This window comes from Solanum dulcamara, chromosome 2 (assembly GCF_947179165.1).
Source record: "Solanum dulcamara chromosome 2, daSolDulc1.2, whole genome shotgun sequence".
In the NCBI taxonomy this organism is placed as follows: domain Eukaryota; kingdom Viridiplantae; phylum Streptophyta; class Magnoliopsida; order Solanales; family Solanaceae; genus Solanum; species Solanum dulcamara.
In genome coordinates this window covers 76,104,745-76,119,988 of record NC_077238.1, presented here as the reverse complement: position 1 = coordinate 76,119,988, position 15,244 = coordinate 76,104,745, and the positions used below count along the sequence as shown (strand labels likewise).

The 15,244-nt window shown below is 34.0% G+C and overlaps 1 protein-coding gene and 1 pseudogene across 3 annotated transcripts; one reads left to right on the top strand and one right to left on the bottom strand.

Moving 5' to 3' along the window:
- LOC129880781 (uncharacterized) overlaps positions 1 to 15,244 on the bottom strand; it is a 64,424-nt pseudogene that overhangs the window by 23,516 nt on the left and 25,664 nt on the right.
- LOC129880780 (putative late blight resistance protein homolog R1A-3) lies at positions 8,838 to 15,124 on the top strand. Of its 3 annotated transcripts, none has more exons than XM_055954973.1 (4): positions 8,838 to 8,927; positions 10,172 to 10,262; positions 10,709 to 14,445; positions 14,907 to 15,124. In XM_055954973.1, exons 2-3 carry the CDS (start codon positions 10,203 to 10,205, stop codon positions 14,420 to 14,422), a joined length of 3,774 nt encoding a protein of 1,257 aa, XP_055810948.1. In that variant the 5' UTR covers positions 8,838 to 8,927; positions 10,172 to 10,202; the 3' UTR covers positions 14,423 to 14,445; positions 14,907 to 15,124. The 3 variants fall into 3 exon arrangements, with proteins under 3 accessions (XP_055810948.1, XP_055810947.1, XP_055810949.1); XM_055954972.1 differs by having other exon boundaries at positions 14,904 to 15,124; XM_055954974.1 differs by lacking the exon at positions 8,838 to 8,927 and adding an exon at positions 10,439 to 10,554 and having other exon boundaries at positions 10,176 to 10,262; positions 14,904 to 15,124.

Below are 15,244 nucleotides of genomic sequence, written 5' to 3'. Positions count from 1 at the left end.
ATGAAGAACAAGCACAAAATTGAACCTCATATCTAATGGCAAATTCAGTCTGGTTCATGTTTGTTTTGGTGGGATAATTGGTTGGGTGTTGGTCCCTTAGCAAATTTCAGATCTGTGAGTAGTAGACTGAACAATACTAAAGTATCTTCTTTCCTGATCAATGGATAATGGAATATAGACTTGATCATTCATAAAGCTCCTCAACGACTTGTCCCTACCATTCTGGAAACTCATATCAACTATCATTCTCACAAGCTTGATCAATCTTCCTGGAAGCCTAATAGCAATGGGGAATTCAGCTGTTCCTCTGCATGGGAGCTCATCAGGAAAACAAAATAAGAATTAGATCAATACTCAGACTTGGCATTGCCTAATTCCTTTTAAATGTTATTTTCTATTATGGAGAGCTCTTAGAGGTAAGCTACCAACCAATGAAAAGCTCATCAGTTTTGGATAGTCTCCAACTCAATGTTACTGCTGCTACAGACCTGGCCAAGACACTATTGATCATATTTTTGCTACTGGGCACTTTGCCAGACTTATCTAGAGTGTGTTTGCTAACCTTTTAGGTATGAAAAAAGTATACACATCTCTTAGATATTTCATAATGAGATGGTGGTCTACTAAATACAAAAATGACGTGCAGAAACTTATTCTTCAGTCCATACCTATCTTTATATGTTTGGAACTTGTGGAAGAATAGATGTGCTTCCAAATATGGTGGAAGATAATCAAACCTTACAAAAGTGAAATTCTCTATAGCCAAAGACACCTCCAACCTGCTGAAAACTGCTTTCCCTTACATTAAGTGGCCAACATATTGGAAGGAACTGGTCCTTCTGATTGACAAATGCTCCCATGAGATCAAAGTTACTATAGTGTATTGGAGGAAACCATCTGAATACATGGTGAAACTTAACATTGATGGTAGTGCACTTGATAATCCAGGAATAATTGGAGCGGGAGGACTTCTCAGAAACTATCAAGGTGATCTTATCTTTGCATATTCAGCCCCTTTTGGGGAATGCACCAACAACCAATCAGAGATAATGGCTACTACCTTTGGCTTGTCTTAGTGTCTTCAACTAGGATATACCAATGTAATCCAAGAGGTTGACTCTGAGATGCTCATCAGATGGATCAAACAGCAAGCCAAGGCCCCTTGGTCTGTTAGAGAACACTTGTACAAGTTGCAGAGCATCACTCACCATTTCCAGAACTTCAAGTGCAATCACACCTTTAGAGAAGCTAACTGTACAGCTGATATACTATCCAAACACAGTCACAAATACTCCAATCCAGAAATTTACTTCACCGAGCAAGATTTTCCCAAAGAAGCAAGAGCCAATCTTGAATTAGACAAAGTTGGAATGGCTAATTTCAAATGAAGATGACTCAAGAGGATCAATAAACCACCATGAGCTCTCCTTTGCTTCTTTTCTATTTTGGTGATATGTTTTTCTTCACACTGGTTGTCTCTACTTGATAGTTATAACCTTTTTAAGAATCTTACCTACGATTATATTGTAAAGGGGAGAGTCCCCCTTGTTTAATGCTTTCCTAGATACTTTGTATTGAGAAGAGTCCTCTCATAGGTGCATAGTTACCTAGGGACTGTTGTATTGTATTGGGATATGAGTTGGCAAACCATAGTAGGTTAGTCGACTCATGTACCACCACAGGATTGGAGGTAAGGTCTATGCCCCCTCCTTGTACCTTTTGTTGTTTATATTATGTTAATGCTTGGAGGTATTCGGTTCAACCCCTGACCGCCACGAGGGGTGAGATCCTTGGATAAGGTCTGTTTAATAAATAAAAAGGAGATGTTGAAATTCTATTTGATCTTGTGGTAGATAGGGTTAAAAGGGAATTGGTTGGAGCAACAACAATCAAAAATGAAAGAGTTGATGCTAGTCAACTTGTTGTTTTTGATAAGGGAATGGTTAATGCAGTTGTAAAGGTTGGTGTTAATGTTGGTGTTGGTGCTGATTTTAGTGGTGGGGAAAAAGTAGGGCTGAGAGAAGTCTTGGTGTTGGTGGTTCTGGGCTAAATTTTTTTTTGATAAAAGAATATTCATACTATTTTCTGGATATGCAACAAAAATTGCTACCAATAAGTGTTATGTCTGTCAATGTGAAAAGTGAAAGAAAAAAGATGATGATCTTGTCAAGAGTCTTCAAACATTGATTGAGGTTGTGAAAGAATGGATATCCAAGAGAGGTGTCATTCCATCAAGGAAGCTTCGGGATCCATATACTAATCCACAAGCTAAGAGGAGAAGAAAATCCTTTTTCAAGGAAACCATAAATATGAAACAAAAAACTATTGGACAATTGTCGATGGCTATAGGAGAGAAGTCTGTTTTTAAGAAGGTGAATATTTACAAATTGGTGACAAATTTTAAACAGACCAAGTTGATGGTACTGATGAAAATGAAGAATCACCAACACTACTTCATGTATTATCTCGATGGAGACAATTTCAAGAACATGACTACTATGAAAGTCTTGTGGGAGGATTGTGTCAGTTTTCTCTAATAACCTTCAATTTATATTTATATTTTAGGCATCAGTTGTCACAAATTTGATAGATGATTCATATGTCGTCACATATTCAAATATAAGTTGCAATATATAACCCATCTGCCGCAGCAGATTACTCATATGTTATTTATTTTATCTTTTCAATCATTACTAACTAAAATCAATTGTTATTTCAGTATGTTGATGAAGTTCTTTGCCTTATGCGGGAGAGACATATCAAATTCAATGATCACTATTATCTAGGGGATTGAATCAAAGATCTCAACTTCTATAATACCTTCAAAGACATACAAAGTTATGAGCAAAAAAAGCTACAACAGCTGATGGTAGAACTTTATAGCAATTACTCGCTAAGTTTAAATAGGACGAGAATGTCATTGAGTACGTTCGAGGGAAAAGACCATATTCTGGTGCCATGGATTGGATGGGGGCAAAGAGAATTCAGACAGTCATGAACTTAGAGAAAAAATATTTTGTGACTCTTGAGATTATCTTGAACGAGAGAGTCATAAGTGTTTAAGACTGCAACATATCAGTTTTGAAAATTGACAATTTTTGACATTCATAGAGCCTATGTTGGATTGGTTCCCAATTTTGTTGAGACAAAGTAGAATAATAAAATATTTGCCAGCAAAATTGCTCAACGAACGATGATATTTTAAAAGTCGAATATCGAACCTTCGCAAACATAAGACTGGTGTCTCGTGTGGGTCATACGCACTTGCATTTATTTAGCATTTGATAACCGGCAATTCTATGGAATCTAATAAGATTATATTGAATGATAATACTGTTTCAAGAATGTAATTAGTTTGGACTTCTGGGATAGTATGTAAGATCTTAGAGCCTTGATGTGTTAAGTCATCATATTGTTAATTAATAAAAATATTTTATATTTATTAGTTGTTTTTTATTTTGTCTACTATTCTATTCTATTTTTTGAAGTTTTGTTTATATTTTTTCAACAGAAGTGTAATCTGTGGCAAAAGATGAACAATTAACACTTCTGTTGCAACATATCACCCATATTGGAATAGATGAGTCATATTTTGTAGCCTAAGTAGGAACAAATGACTCATATGTTGCAACATATCTCCCATATTGGAATAGACGAGTCATATGTTGCAATATAAGTTGAAACAGATGGCTCACATGTTGAAACATATGAGTCATCTGCTGCAACTTATCATTCATATTGGAACAGATGAGTCCTATGTTGCAACATAAGTTGGAATATATGAATTATATGTTGCAACATAAGTTGGAATGAATGATTCACATGTTCCAACATATCAGTCATATGTTACAACATATCACTTATATTAAAATAAATGAATCATATATTACAACATAAGTTGGAACAGGTGACTCATATGTTAAACATATGAATCATATGTTGCAATATAAGTTGGAACATATGATTTGTATGTTGCAACAGATGAGTGATCTACTGCAATATATCACTATATTGAAACAAATGAGTCATATGTTGCAACATATCGCCCACATTGAAATAAATGAGTCATTTATTGCAATATAAGTTGGAACAGAAACATATGAGCCATCTGTTCAATATATCGCCCATATTAGAACAGATAAGTCATATGTTGAAACATAAGTTGGAATAGAATTATATGAGTCATCTATGGTAATGTATCACCATATTGAAACAGACGAGTTATATGTTGCGACATAAGTTGAAACAAGTGACTCATATTTTGCGATTTAAGTTGAAACAAATAACTCAAATGTTACAACATATGGATCGTCTGTTACAACATACCACCCATATTAAAACAAATGAGTCACATATTGCAACATAAGTTGGAACAGATGACTCATATGTTGCAATGTAAGTTGGAACAAATGACTCATATGTTAATGACTCAAATATCGCAACATATGAGTTATCTATTGCAACATATCACTCATATTGGAACAGATGAGTCATATGTTACAACATAAATAAAAACAGATGACTTATATTATACAAAATATGTTGAAATAGGCAAATATTTATTGAAGCGGATTCCACATAATTGGCAATAACATTGAGATCTGTTCTAATATATTTCATTTTGTTGTGATTTATATAAAAAATACAATAATAACCATAACTCTTTCATTTGGTTTAAAATAATAATATTGTCAAATTAAATAATACATTAATATATAAGCAGTCACAGTCACCAAAAAAGAGCAGTTCACCTATTATTTTTGTAGCTTATCAACAAAAAGTTAACTCCAAAGTTACACTTAACCATAACCAACAGATCTACATCTATTCAATGGGAACCATACCATTTTCATTTGGATGTATGAAGTTGGGTTTAGGTCTACGCAGTCTTTGTGGGTCTTCATTGTCACTAATATAGCCATTCTGAGCCTTTATAACTCCATAATTCTTTAAAAAGTGAAGCATATCTCATGCGAAAGAATTCAGTAACAATCCCAAAAGATAATAATTGTAGTCCATCACTTAGAAACTTAGCCAACGCAACAACAAAAAGTCCACAATTTCTGCATAGTGTATCATCTATAACATCATATTTGTAAATGGTAAAAGAAAATGTGATACGTACAGACTATCACTTGCTTGCTGGACAATGTCATTGACGTATTTGACTTCGAATGTGTGAGATTTGTTCTTGCCCTTGTAAAATTCAACCGCTAACTTGTCGGTTTGATTTTTTTGCTAAACAAAGTCACTATATTGAATGTATATTGGCAATATTGTAGCCAACTTTTGAATTTCACTAGATAATCTTCTATTTCTCCTCAATGAGGAAATCGAATCATACACCTTTATGCACCATTTCTTCAATACAAGGACCGTCAGGATCCAATAAAACTCTCGATCATAATTTATCGGGATATACACCTCATCTGTCAAGTGCCAAGGCAGTCCAATGGATATACTAAACCCTTTGATAATGTTAACAACTCTCTCCTGATAATTAGTAACAAGATTGGCCTTGTCAATGTATGTTTTGAAAAAATAATTAGTAGTGGTGTATCGATATTGTGAATTACTCTATTGCTTTGACTTCTTCTGCAGATAGTAAAAAATGACATCCATATGCTGCACACATGCATCAACAGCAACTTATGTATCAGTTATTTGTATGTATGTATCAGGATTTGTTAATCAAAATAAGTGGGCATAATTATGCCTCGTCATTCCAACACTTGTAGTATTGGGACATTAGGTAGATCAGTTTTTCGTCTTCAGAAATGCAACGGCAAAATCTAGTCGTTCAAATCTAAGACTCGAGCATTTAACTGTATAGTGCTCATCCTTGTCTTTCCTATAATTGTATAAATATTAACTATAATAAATTAGTAGAATGCAAGAACATAAATAATAGTTAATTGACTTACTTTTTGCGCATGTTACTTGTAAAGACCTTCGAATAACCATTTTAAAAATGATGATATTAGTTGAGTTGGACCTTCGTCGGAAATGTTATAACCTTCAAATGAATATTTTTGCCGCATATCAGAAATGAATTTCTCCTTGGCTTTTGAGATTGAGCCAAAATCTATCAAAGGTAGAACAGATAGTGGAGCAGCAAGAGTTGATATTAGTCTTTTTTTTAATTTTTGATAGTGAGCTGGAAATTGACTTTTCAACCTCGTAAACTTCTCCAATGGTTGTGCAATCTTCTTTGATGAAATGACATTCATATTAGCTGTCAATTTCTTAATAGTATTTGTCAATTCATTAACATGCTTAATAAAATCATCATGTTTATGCTGACTTTCTTTGCATGGATAGGAAAAATATTTGTTAGAAGAGGAAGCAATAAAGATTGAGCATCCATTGTTTCTCATGACATTTTATCTACAAGGTAAAAAAAAGAGGTTACCGTTGATTCAAAAAAATCTGGGCTCAGTTTATTTATCAAATGCAAAAAAGTTAAAATTCTAGAAAATAGGTCATCTGTTGCAACAAAGATCCTACTGTTGCGACATATGGGTCACTAATTACAACAGATAGCACTTCCATTGTTGTAACACATGGGTTACCTGTTGCAATAGATGACTATTCTATTGGAATTTCTACCAACATATGATTCATCTGTAGCAATATATGACCCTTCTTTCAACAGATGAGTTATGTTGAAAATAAATCAATACAACATAATTAGCTATATTTCTACCAACATATGAGTCATTTGTTGCAACAGATGACACTACCGTTTTCAACAAATATGTGTACTGTGAATTTGCAGAATTTTCAACAAATTTTTTATTTTATTTTTCATCTACACTATTTGAATCAACAATGCTAACAAAAAGAAGAACAAAAACAACAAAAAATAAGTTTTCACTGGACAACAACACATATTCACATGTTCTTAAGATTTCGATTTTCTTTCATAAACAAGAAAAAACAAATCAATTAACCCCCTTATTCAATTTTCTCAATTATATAATAAGTTCTTGTTCATTTACCAAAATAATAATTCAAAACTCAATTTCAACAGTGTTCTTATTCAGAAATTAAAAAATCTTTCAAAAAAAGAAAGACTTATCCTACTTTGAGTAACAACCGACGACAAAGTTGATTTTTTGGACAGAGTGACAACCGACGACGATGAAGCGGCGAATCTGTGGTTGTAAAGGAGCCGTTGTTGGTTATTTTTCCAAGGAAGGAAGTTTGAACGATTTTCTTTTAAGTGAGTATATTTTTATTGAATGAGTGGTTGAAGAATAGGGTTTCTTTGTATTTTGAAAAGATTAAGAAATTTTGATAATATTAATTTAGTCCCAAATTAATTTAATTAAGTTTTTTAGTGACTTTGATCCAAGAGTCCCTAAAAACAAAACCAACACTTAAAAGACACTTTTCTTCAATCTTCACATGCTACTTAGCCTATGCTATGTCAGCTTATAAAAAGTTCCACCAGCAAAAAGCGAAGTATTTGAAATCAAATGGAAGGAGCCAGATTTGAGGAAGGAAAAGAATATCGGAAAGATAGTCGCTAGATATTCCCATGATGGAACCATCTGCCAAGAAGGAAGTTAGCACATTTAGGAGGAAAAAGAAATGAGAGGAAAAGGAGTGGATAAGGATTAAATTTACAAAGGCATATTTCACTTCTCTTGGGATTTGGAACCTCTGTTGAAATTACGTTGGTATCCATTTCATCCATCGGAGTTTACCTCTACAAAAATGAACATAGATTAGGAATAGAATAGAAGGAAAGGGAAAATAACAATTCACAGGAATCAATACTTACTTCAATGAGTTGAGAAAGGATGATAAATGGATACGTAAGTAGTATTAATGATCTACAACAAATAGAAGTGAAGGGCCATGTTCAAGGATCTCACTGCGGCGACAAGAACAATAGAAAGAAGGAGATAGGATTAGCAAACCCTATGTTTAGGGTTTCAATATAGAATCACAACAGTTTTCTTTATGGATTCGACCAAGGATTTTTTATTGGGTTTAGGCATTTTTAATTTTAATTTTTTCTGAGTTTTTGATCCTTTTAGATCTACTTTGTACAGTTTTATTTGAATAAAGGAACCTTGAGCTCCTCCAAGATAATATAATAAATAAATAAAAATAATAATATTTAACCAAAATTATATAATAAATAATAATAATAATAATAATATTTAAGAGGTATAATTAAGAGATTTTAAGAGTTGTTTTTAAATTTTTACATATCAAATTAATTTTAAAATGAGAAAAAGTAAAAAAAAAAAAATATAATTGGAGGCTATAGAGAGGTGTCATAACACCTGATCTATAATTTATATTATAAATAAATATAGATATTTTCGAATATTAGTTTCACAACTTTCCATATGCACACAGTTAATATCATAAAAAAAATTCATCCATTATTCATAGGAACTTGTACTACTTAAATTTATCGTTTAATAATATTGACATTATTTTAAAAAATAATGTACTATATGATCACATGCAAAGTATATGCATCAAAAATTACTACTCTTCATTTTTATTTGTCAAAATATTTCCTAATTTTATTTATACTTTTATTTGTCATTTTTAATAAATCAAGAAAATATAAAAAAAATTCTTATTATACCCTCAATATATGTTTTTAAAAAATAAAATGAATAAATATGTTGGAGACCCGTCAACTAATAAACATAAAATGATAAATACATTATATCAATCACTCTTTTCTTAATATACATGTCAAGTTAAAATTTAACAAATAAATTAAAACGAATAAAGTATTAAAAAACATGTCTCAAAACTGATTAGGCCAACAATCAACCATTGTCTTTTCTTATCTACGCCTACGCCTCTTTATCTTCTCTCTCTTGTGTTCCACACATATTTTGCGCTTTTTTTTTTTTGGGAGCAGTAGAGCAGCCATCTCATCAATTAAAAAGGTTAGTCTTTAATAATATTACTAAAAATAAAGTGTTTACTTTGGTACTCACATCTCTAATTGGAGTACGAAATTTTCAAAAAGTAAACCCCAAATGACTTATTTATACCTCTCTATCTGCAAAATGAATATCAATTGATGAGCACAAAAACAGGTCCTTCTTGTTTTTGCTGTTGTGATTATTGTAAAATAAGATGTCTACAATGTGTTTGATCAAATGTTAAAAAAAGATGTCTATAATGTGTTTGATGAAAGTCTCAACTGAACTGTCTGTTTGTGAATATTAAGTAGAAATTGAACAAATGATAGATATGATTACATTAGAAATGGCAAACATTTGTTGTTTTGTTTCTTCTTTCGTACCAAACACATCACTGTGTTCCCGTTGTCTTAGAATCAAAACACTGTAAAGTACTCCCAATGTCCAACAATAGTCGTCCGCGATTGACTTAGCACACGCCTTAAGAAACAACAATGAATAATAGAGGTAATATTACTATATTATCCTTTAAATATATTAAATTTAATGTTTTTGGGAAATGTGTTAGATATTGAATAGTATTTAATAGCAAGTCTAAAATAGACACAAAAGAGTAAATTATCTCTTAATTTTCCAAACTGAACAAGCATTGTTGGATAACTATTTTAGTATAATGGACAAGTAAAGATGGACATTGGACAGAGGGAGTATATGTGAAGATAAGAATGTATATTTTCACTTCATTGAATTATTACTTACCATGATAAGTTGTATTAGTTTGGTATTAACATCTGGTGTGGGTGAATTTTTACCGGGAGAGACGTAGGGGGTTGGAGAGAGCGGAGTGAATAGAAGGAGTAATTGTCACACAAAAGGAATGGTGGAGTGCTGTTCCGGCTTGTGTTTGGTGGACTATATGGTAAAACTGTGAGGTTTTGAAGACATAGGCAGCAATTTCCAGATGAATTGTTTGTTGTTATTTCACTTTTGGTGTAAAGAGGAATTGGTAGAAGAGGTAGAATCACTGAAAAGGGAAGAAGAAGCAGAATAAATTTTGGTGGAATTGTAATTATGCATATGGTTACAAATTTAATATTGGTCCTTAAAATGTCTCTCCTGCGAAAATTCATGATTATTTCTAATGTTTGGAGCCCATCCAACTATGTTTATTACAATTACTTTTTACGACTGAGTATAACTACAATATTGTTTCCTGATATGAATTTTTATGCTGATAATTTTTTTATGTACTTTTTATGCATCAGGTCTTGAGAACTTGTAAGGAAAATTACAATCATGGAAAAAGGAAAAGATAATGAAGGAGAAAGAGAGAAAGAGGAAGCAAAAAACTCATCGGTATGTCATACAATATATACATATTGAAGCTAATATTTACTTGCATCATTATCCAATTAATCCTATTGGATAATCATGCAATAGGATTAATTACACTATTGTTATAACATGCTAAATTACACTGTCAGCTTATATGTTCTATTTGTAACTCGTAAATAGATCTTTTCATTTTGCAGAATGAACCATTCCCTTTGTCATGATTCCATGATTCTATCTATCGCGTATAGACTTTAAGGGCGTGGTGTCCTAACTTTAATTCGAAGTAGAGTAATTTGCTTGCCTAAAACACAAGGTAACATACACATTGAATTGAGAGATTTTACACCATCTATTGTGTTCTGGTCCAACCCATAAAGAGCTCCACCTATGTTAGTTGCCTGCCTAGAGTAAAGTATTGAATTGTCTGTGGCTTTGAAAATTTGATATGACATCTGGTCTTATGGCAGGTGTCATTTTCTGCTCTTCACAAGGACGTTGTCAATGTTCTGGATTTCATGGAGAGGTTAAAGAATGAAGAAGATCAAATAGCTGTTGACATGGCCTATCAAATTGAAAATCTGAAATTTGTGCTAGCATTTATTTGTACGTATGTCCAGCTTTCTTATTCCAATTTGGAGAAGTTTGAAGATACAATGACTGCTGCAAGACAGGAGGTTAAAGATCTGCTTCGATCAATTTTGGATGTTGTTGACAACAACATCGGGTGTAAATACAACAACATGAATCATGTTCTTCCTAGCCTCGCCAATAATATGGATGATTGTATCGGCTCATGTCAGCATTCTAAATCAAATGCCACCATTACAGACGAGCAGTTGAACTTCCTCCTCCTGAATCTCCATCATCTATCTGAGTATTTTGCTGAAAAGGTTTATCCATATGAGTTTCTTCAGAATGTGTGTGGCAACATGAGAGATTTCCATGTGTTGATAGTGAATGGTTGCATTGAGCACGAGATTGTTGAATATGTCTTACCTCAGTTTCAACCTATGGCTGAGAGAGTTGGACTCTTCCTTTGGGATGAAACAATTAGTGAAGACTCTCAAGTCTTCAAGCTAGCTCATCTATTCTTGAAGATTTTTCCAATTGAACTGGAGGTGATGCACATATGTTTTACTAATTTGAAAACATCAACTTCAGCAGAAGTTGGACGCTTCATTAAGAAGCTCCTGGAAACCTCTCCGGACATTCTTAGGGAATATCTGATTCATCTACAAGAGAACATGGTAAATGTTATTACCACCAGCATTTCAGGGGCTCAAAACATTGACACCATGATAGAGTTCCTATTAATTATTCTTTCTGATATGCCCAAGGACTTTATTCATCATGACAAATTATTTGATCTGTTGGCTCGTGTTGGAGCACTTACCAGGGAGGTATCAACTCTTGTTCGTGACTTAGAAGAGAAATTAAGGAACAAAGAGGATACCGACCAAACAAATCATGCAGCTCTAGACTTGCTGGAAAATATTGAACTCCTCAAGGAAGATCTCAAACATGTTTATCTGAAATCCCCGGACTCATCTCAATGTTGCTTCCCCATGAGTGATGGACCGCTCTTCATGCATATGCTACACAGACACTTGAATGATTTGCTAGATTCCAGTGCTTCTTCAATTGCTTTGATAAAGGAAGAAATTGGGCTGGTGAAACAAGACCTAGAATTCATAAGATCCTTTTTCGTGAATGTTGAGCAAGGATTGTATAAAGATCTCTGGGCACGTGTTTTAGATGTGGCATATGAGGCAAAAGATGTCATTGATTCAATTATTGTTCGAGATAATGGTCTTTTACATCTTATTTTCTCACTTCCCATTACCATAAAAAAGATCAAGCTTATTAAAGAAGACATCTCCAATTTACTTGAGAAGATTCCCAAGAACAGGAGCCTCATAGTTGTAAACTCTCCCAAGAAGCCAGTTGAAAGCAAGTCATTGACAACTGGTAAAATAATTGTCGGTTTTGAGGAGGAGACAAACTGGATAATTAGAAAGCTCACCAGTGGACCGGCAAATCTAGATGTCATTTCGATCACTGCTATGCCGGGTTCAGGTAAAACTACTTTGGCGTACAAAGTATACAATGATAAATCAGTTTCTAGTCATTTCGACCTTCGTGCATGGTGCACAGTAGAGCAAGGATATAATGAGAAGAAGTTGTTGCGTAATATTTTTAATCAAGTTAGTGGCTTGGATTCAAAAGTGAGTGAGAATATTGATGTTGCTGATAAGCTACGGAAACAACTGTATGGAAAGAGGTATCTTATTGTCTTAGATGATGTGTGGGATACTACTACATGGGATGAGTTGACAAGACCTTTTCCAGAAGTTGAGAAAGGAAGTAGAATTATTTTGACAACTCGAGAAAAGGAAGTGGCTTTGCATGGAAAGCTCAACACTGATCCTCTTAACCTTCGATTGCTAAGATCAGAAGAAAGTTGGGAATTGTTTGAGAAAAGAGCATTTGGAAAAGAGAGTTGCCCTGATGAACTATTGGATGTTGGAAAAGAAATAGCCCAAAATTGTAAAGGGCTTCCTTTGGTGGCTGATCTGATTGCTGGAGTCGTAGCAAGGAAGGAAAAGAAAAAAACCGTGTGGCTTGAAGTTCGAAATAATTTGAGTTCCTTTATTTTGAACAGTGAAGTGGAAGTGATGAAGGTTATAGAATTAAGTTATGACCATTTACCAAATCACCTAAAGCCATGCTTTCTTTACCTTGCAAGGTTTCCGAAGGACAGTCCAGTGATAATCTATGCATTGAAAGATTTTTGGCGTGCTGAAGGACTTGTGGAACAGACAGAGATGAAGAGTGTGGAAGAAGTGATGAAGGTTTATTTGGATAACTTAATTTCCAGTAGCTTGGTAATTCTTTTCAATGAGATAGGTGATCACCCGACTTGCCGACTTCATGATTTTGTGCATGACTTTTGTTTGATAAAAGCAAGAAAGGAAAAGTTGTTTGATCGGATAAGTTCAATTGCAACACCTTCTTCTTCAGATTTGATGCCACGTATAGTGACCATTGATTGTAAAAGCGAAATCTTTGGGCTTAACAATTTTGTCCTGTTCGGTTCAAATAAGATAAGGCATTCTGGTAAACACCTGTATTCTTTGAGGATAATAGGAGACAAGCTGGACGATCGTCTTTCTGATATATGTCACATAAGACACTTGAGGCTTCTTAGAGTGTTATACCTGGATCCCTCTTTTATCAAGGTGAAAGATTCTTTGCTGAATGAAATATGCATGTTGAATCATTTGAGGTTCTTATGCATTGGGACAGAAGTCAAATCTCTGCCTGCGTCTTTATCAAACCTCTGGAATCTAGAAACCCTCTTGGTGTCTAACATAGGATCAACCTTGGTACTATTACCGAGAATTTGGGATCTTGTAAAGTTGCGAGTGCTGTTCATGAGTGCTTGTTCTTTCTTTGATTTGAGTGCAGATGAACCAATACTGATAGCAGAGGACACAAAGTTAGAGAACTTGAGACAGTTAGAGAATCTCAAGCTTTCCTATTCGAAAGACACAGAGGATATTTTCAAAAGGTTTCCCAATCTTCAAGGGCTTGCATTTCGTCTCAAGGAATCATGGGATTATTCAACAGAAGGATATTGGTTCCCAAAATTGGATTTCCTAACTGAACTAGAGGACCTCAGAGTAGTTTTTGAAAGTTCAAACACAAATGACAGTGGGCCCTCTGTAGTGACAAATCGGGCATGGGATTTTCACTTCCCTTCGAGTTTGAAAAGTTTGTGGTTGGGTGTGTTTCCTCTGACATCCGATTCGTTATCAACAATAGCGAGACTGCCCAACCTTGAAAATTTGACCCTTAAGAACACAATCATCCAGGGGGAAGAATGGAACATGGGGGAGGAAGAAACCTTTGAGAATCTCAAATTTTTGGAGTTGGATGAAGTGACTCTTGTTAAGTGGGATGTTGGAGAGGAGTCCTTTCCCGTGCTTGAGAAATTAGTACTGTGGAGATGTCGTAAGCTTGAGGAGATTCCACCTAGTTTTGGTGATATTTATTCATTAAAAATTATCAAAGTTGATTATAACCGTCAACTTAAAGATTCCGCTATGATGATTAAGCAATATGTTGAAGATATGACGGGAGAAGACAAGCTTCAGGTCCATTGCCTGCTCCAGTCTTGAGCGCTCTTACCCTTGGAAAATATGTAAGTACAAATGAATTTATTATCTCAGTTTTTTTCAAGTTTTTGTAAATCTTTAAAGATATACATTTGTAGTTGATACAACATTTGTCCTCATTTGCAACAGTAAGTGTTATTAAAAATCCTCATATGCCTATTAATACATCAATACGTCTTAATGTGAGGAAATTTGACAATGTGGATTCACTTTTAACATAACAGAGGGAAAAAAAGCTATGTTGGAATATTGTTGTTGTTGTTGCAGTTAGCTCCACATAAGACACAACTGAGTAATGCTGAGGCCTAAGCTTGGAAACCAAAATATATATGTGTTGTTCTGATTAATTCAGTGGTTTACAGTCTTCTGTGAGTCCCTACTTATGGTACCTAATCAGAAAGAGTTTTTGTTTGCGCGGATTTACCCAATTGAACATAGCTCTAACCCATTCCGCTATCATGATTTTATCTAATTTTGCTTTCAGTAGCCATCCTCTCTGATGTGGCTCTTCCTGAAAGTGAGAACACTGCTGCCTGACCAAGGAAATAAGGAGAAGATTGAAAGGGTTGTGAATTCCATTGAGTTAGCCCTACTTGATCGAATTAGCCAGGTGGAAATTGACACCAATGTTGAAAAATGTCTATAAGTATGTTTGATGAAAGACTCAATTGAACTATTTGTGAATATTATGTAGAATTTGAGTAACATTTTACTTTGTATAAAAATTGACTATAATTTTTTTTTTAAAGCTGGAGATTTCTTTCTATTTAGTTTTTGAAGGGTACAGTTATTTGACAAGTGAGGTATGTAAAATAGTATTTTTAG

Bases quoted from the DNA above. Each gene is read 5' to 3' on its own strand.
- LOC129880780 (XM_055954973.1), top strand. From the start codon at position 10,203: ATGGAAAAAGGAAAAGATAATGAAGGAGAAAGAGAGAAAGAGGAAGCA. The intron at 10,263-10,708 runs GTATGTCATACA...GTCTTATGGCAG, and splicing joins AGGAAGCAAAAAACTCATCG to GTGTCATTTTCTGCTCTTCA.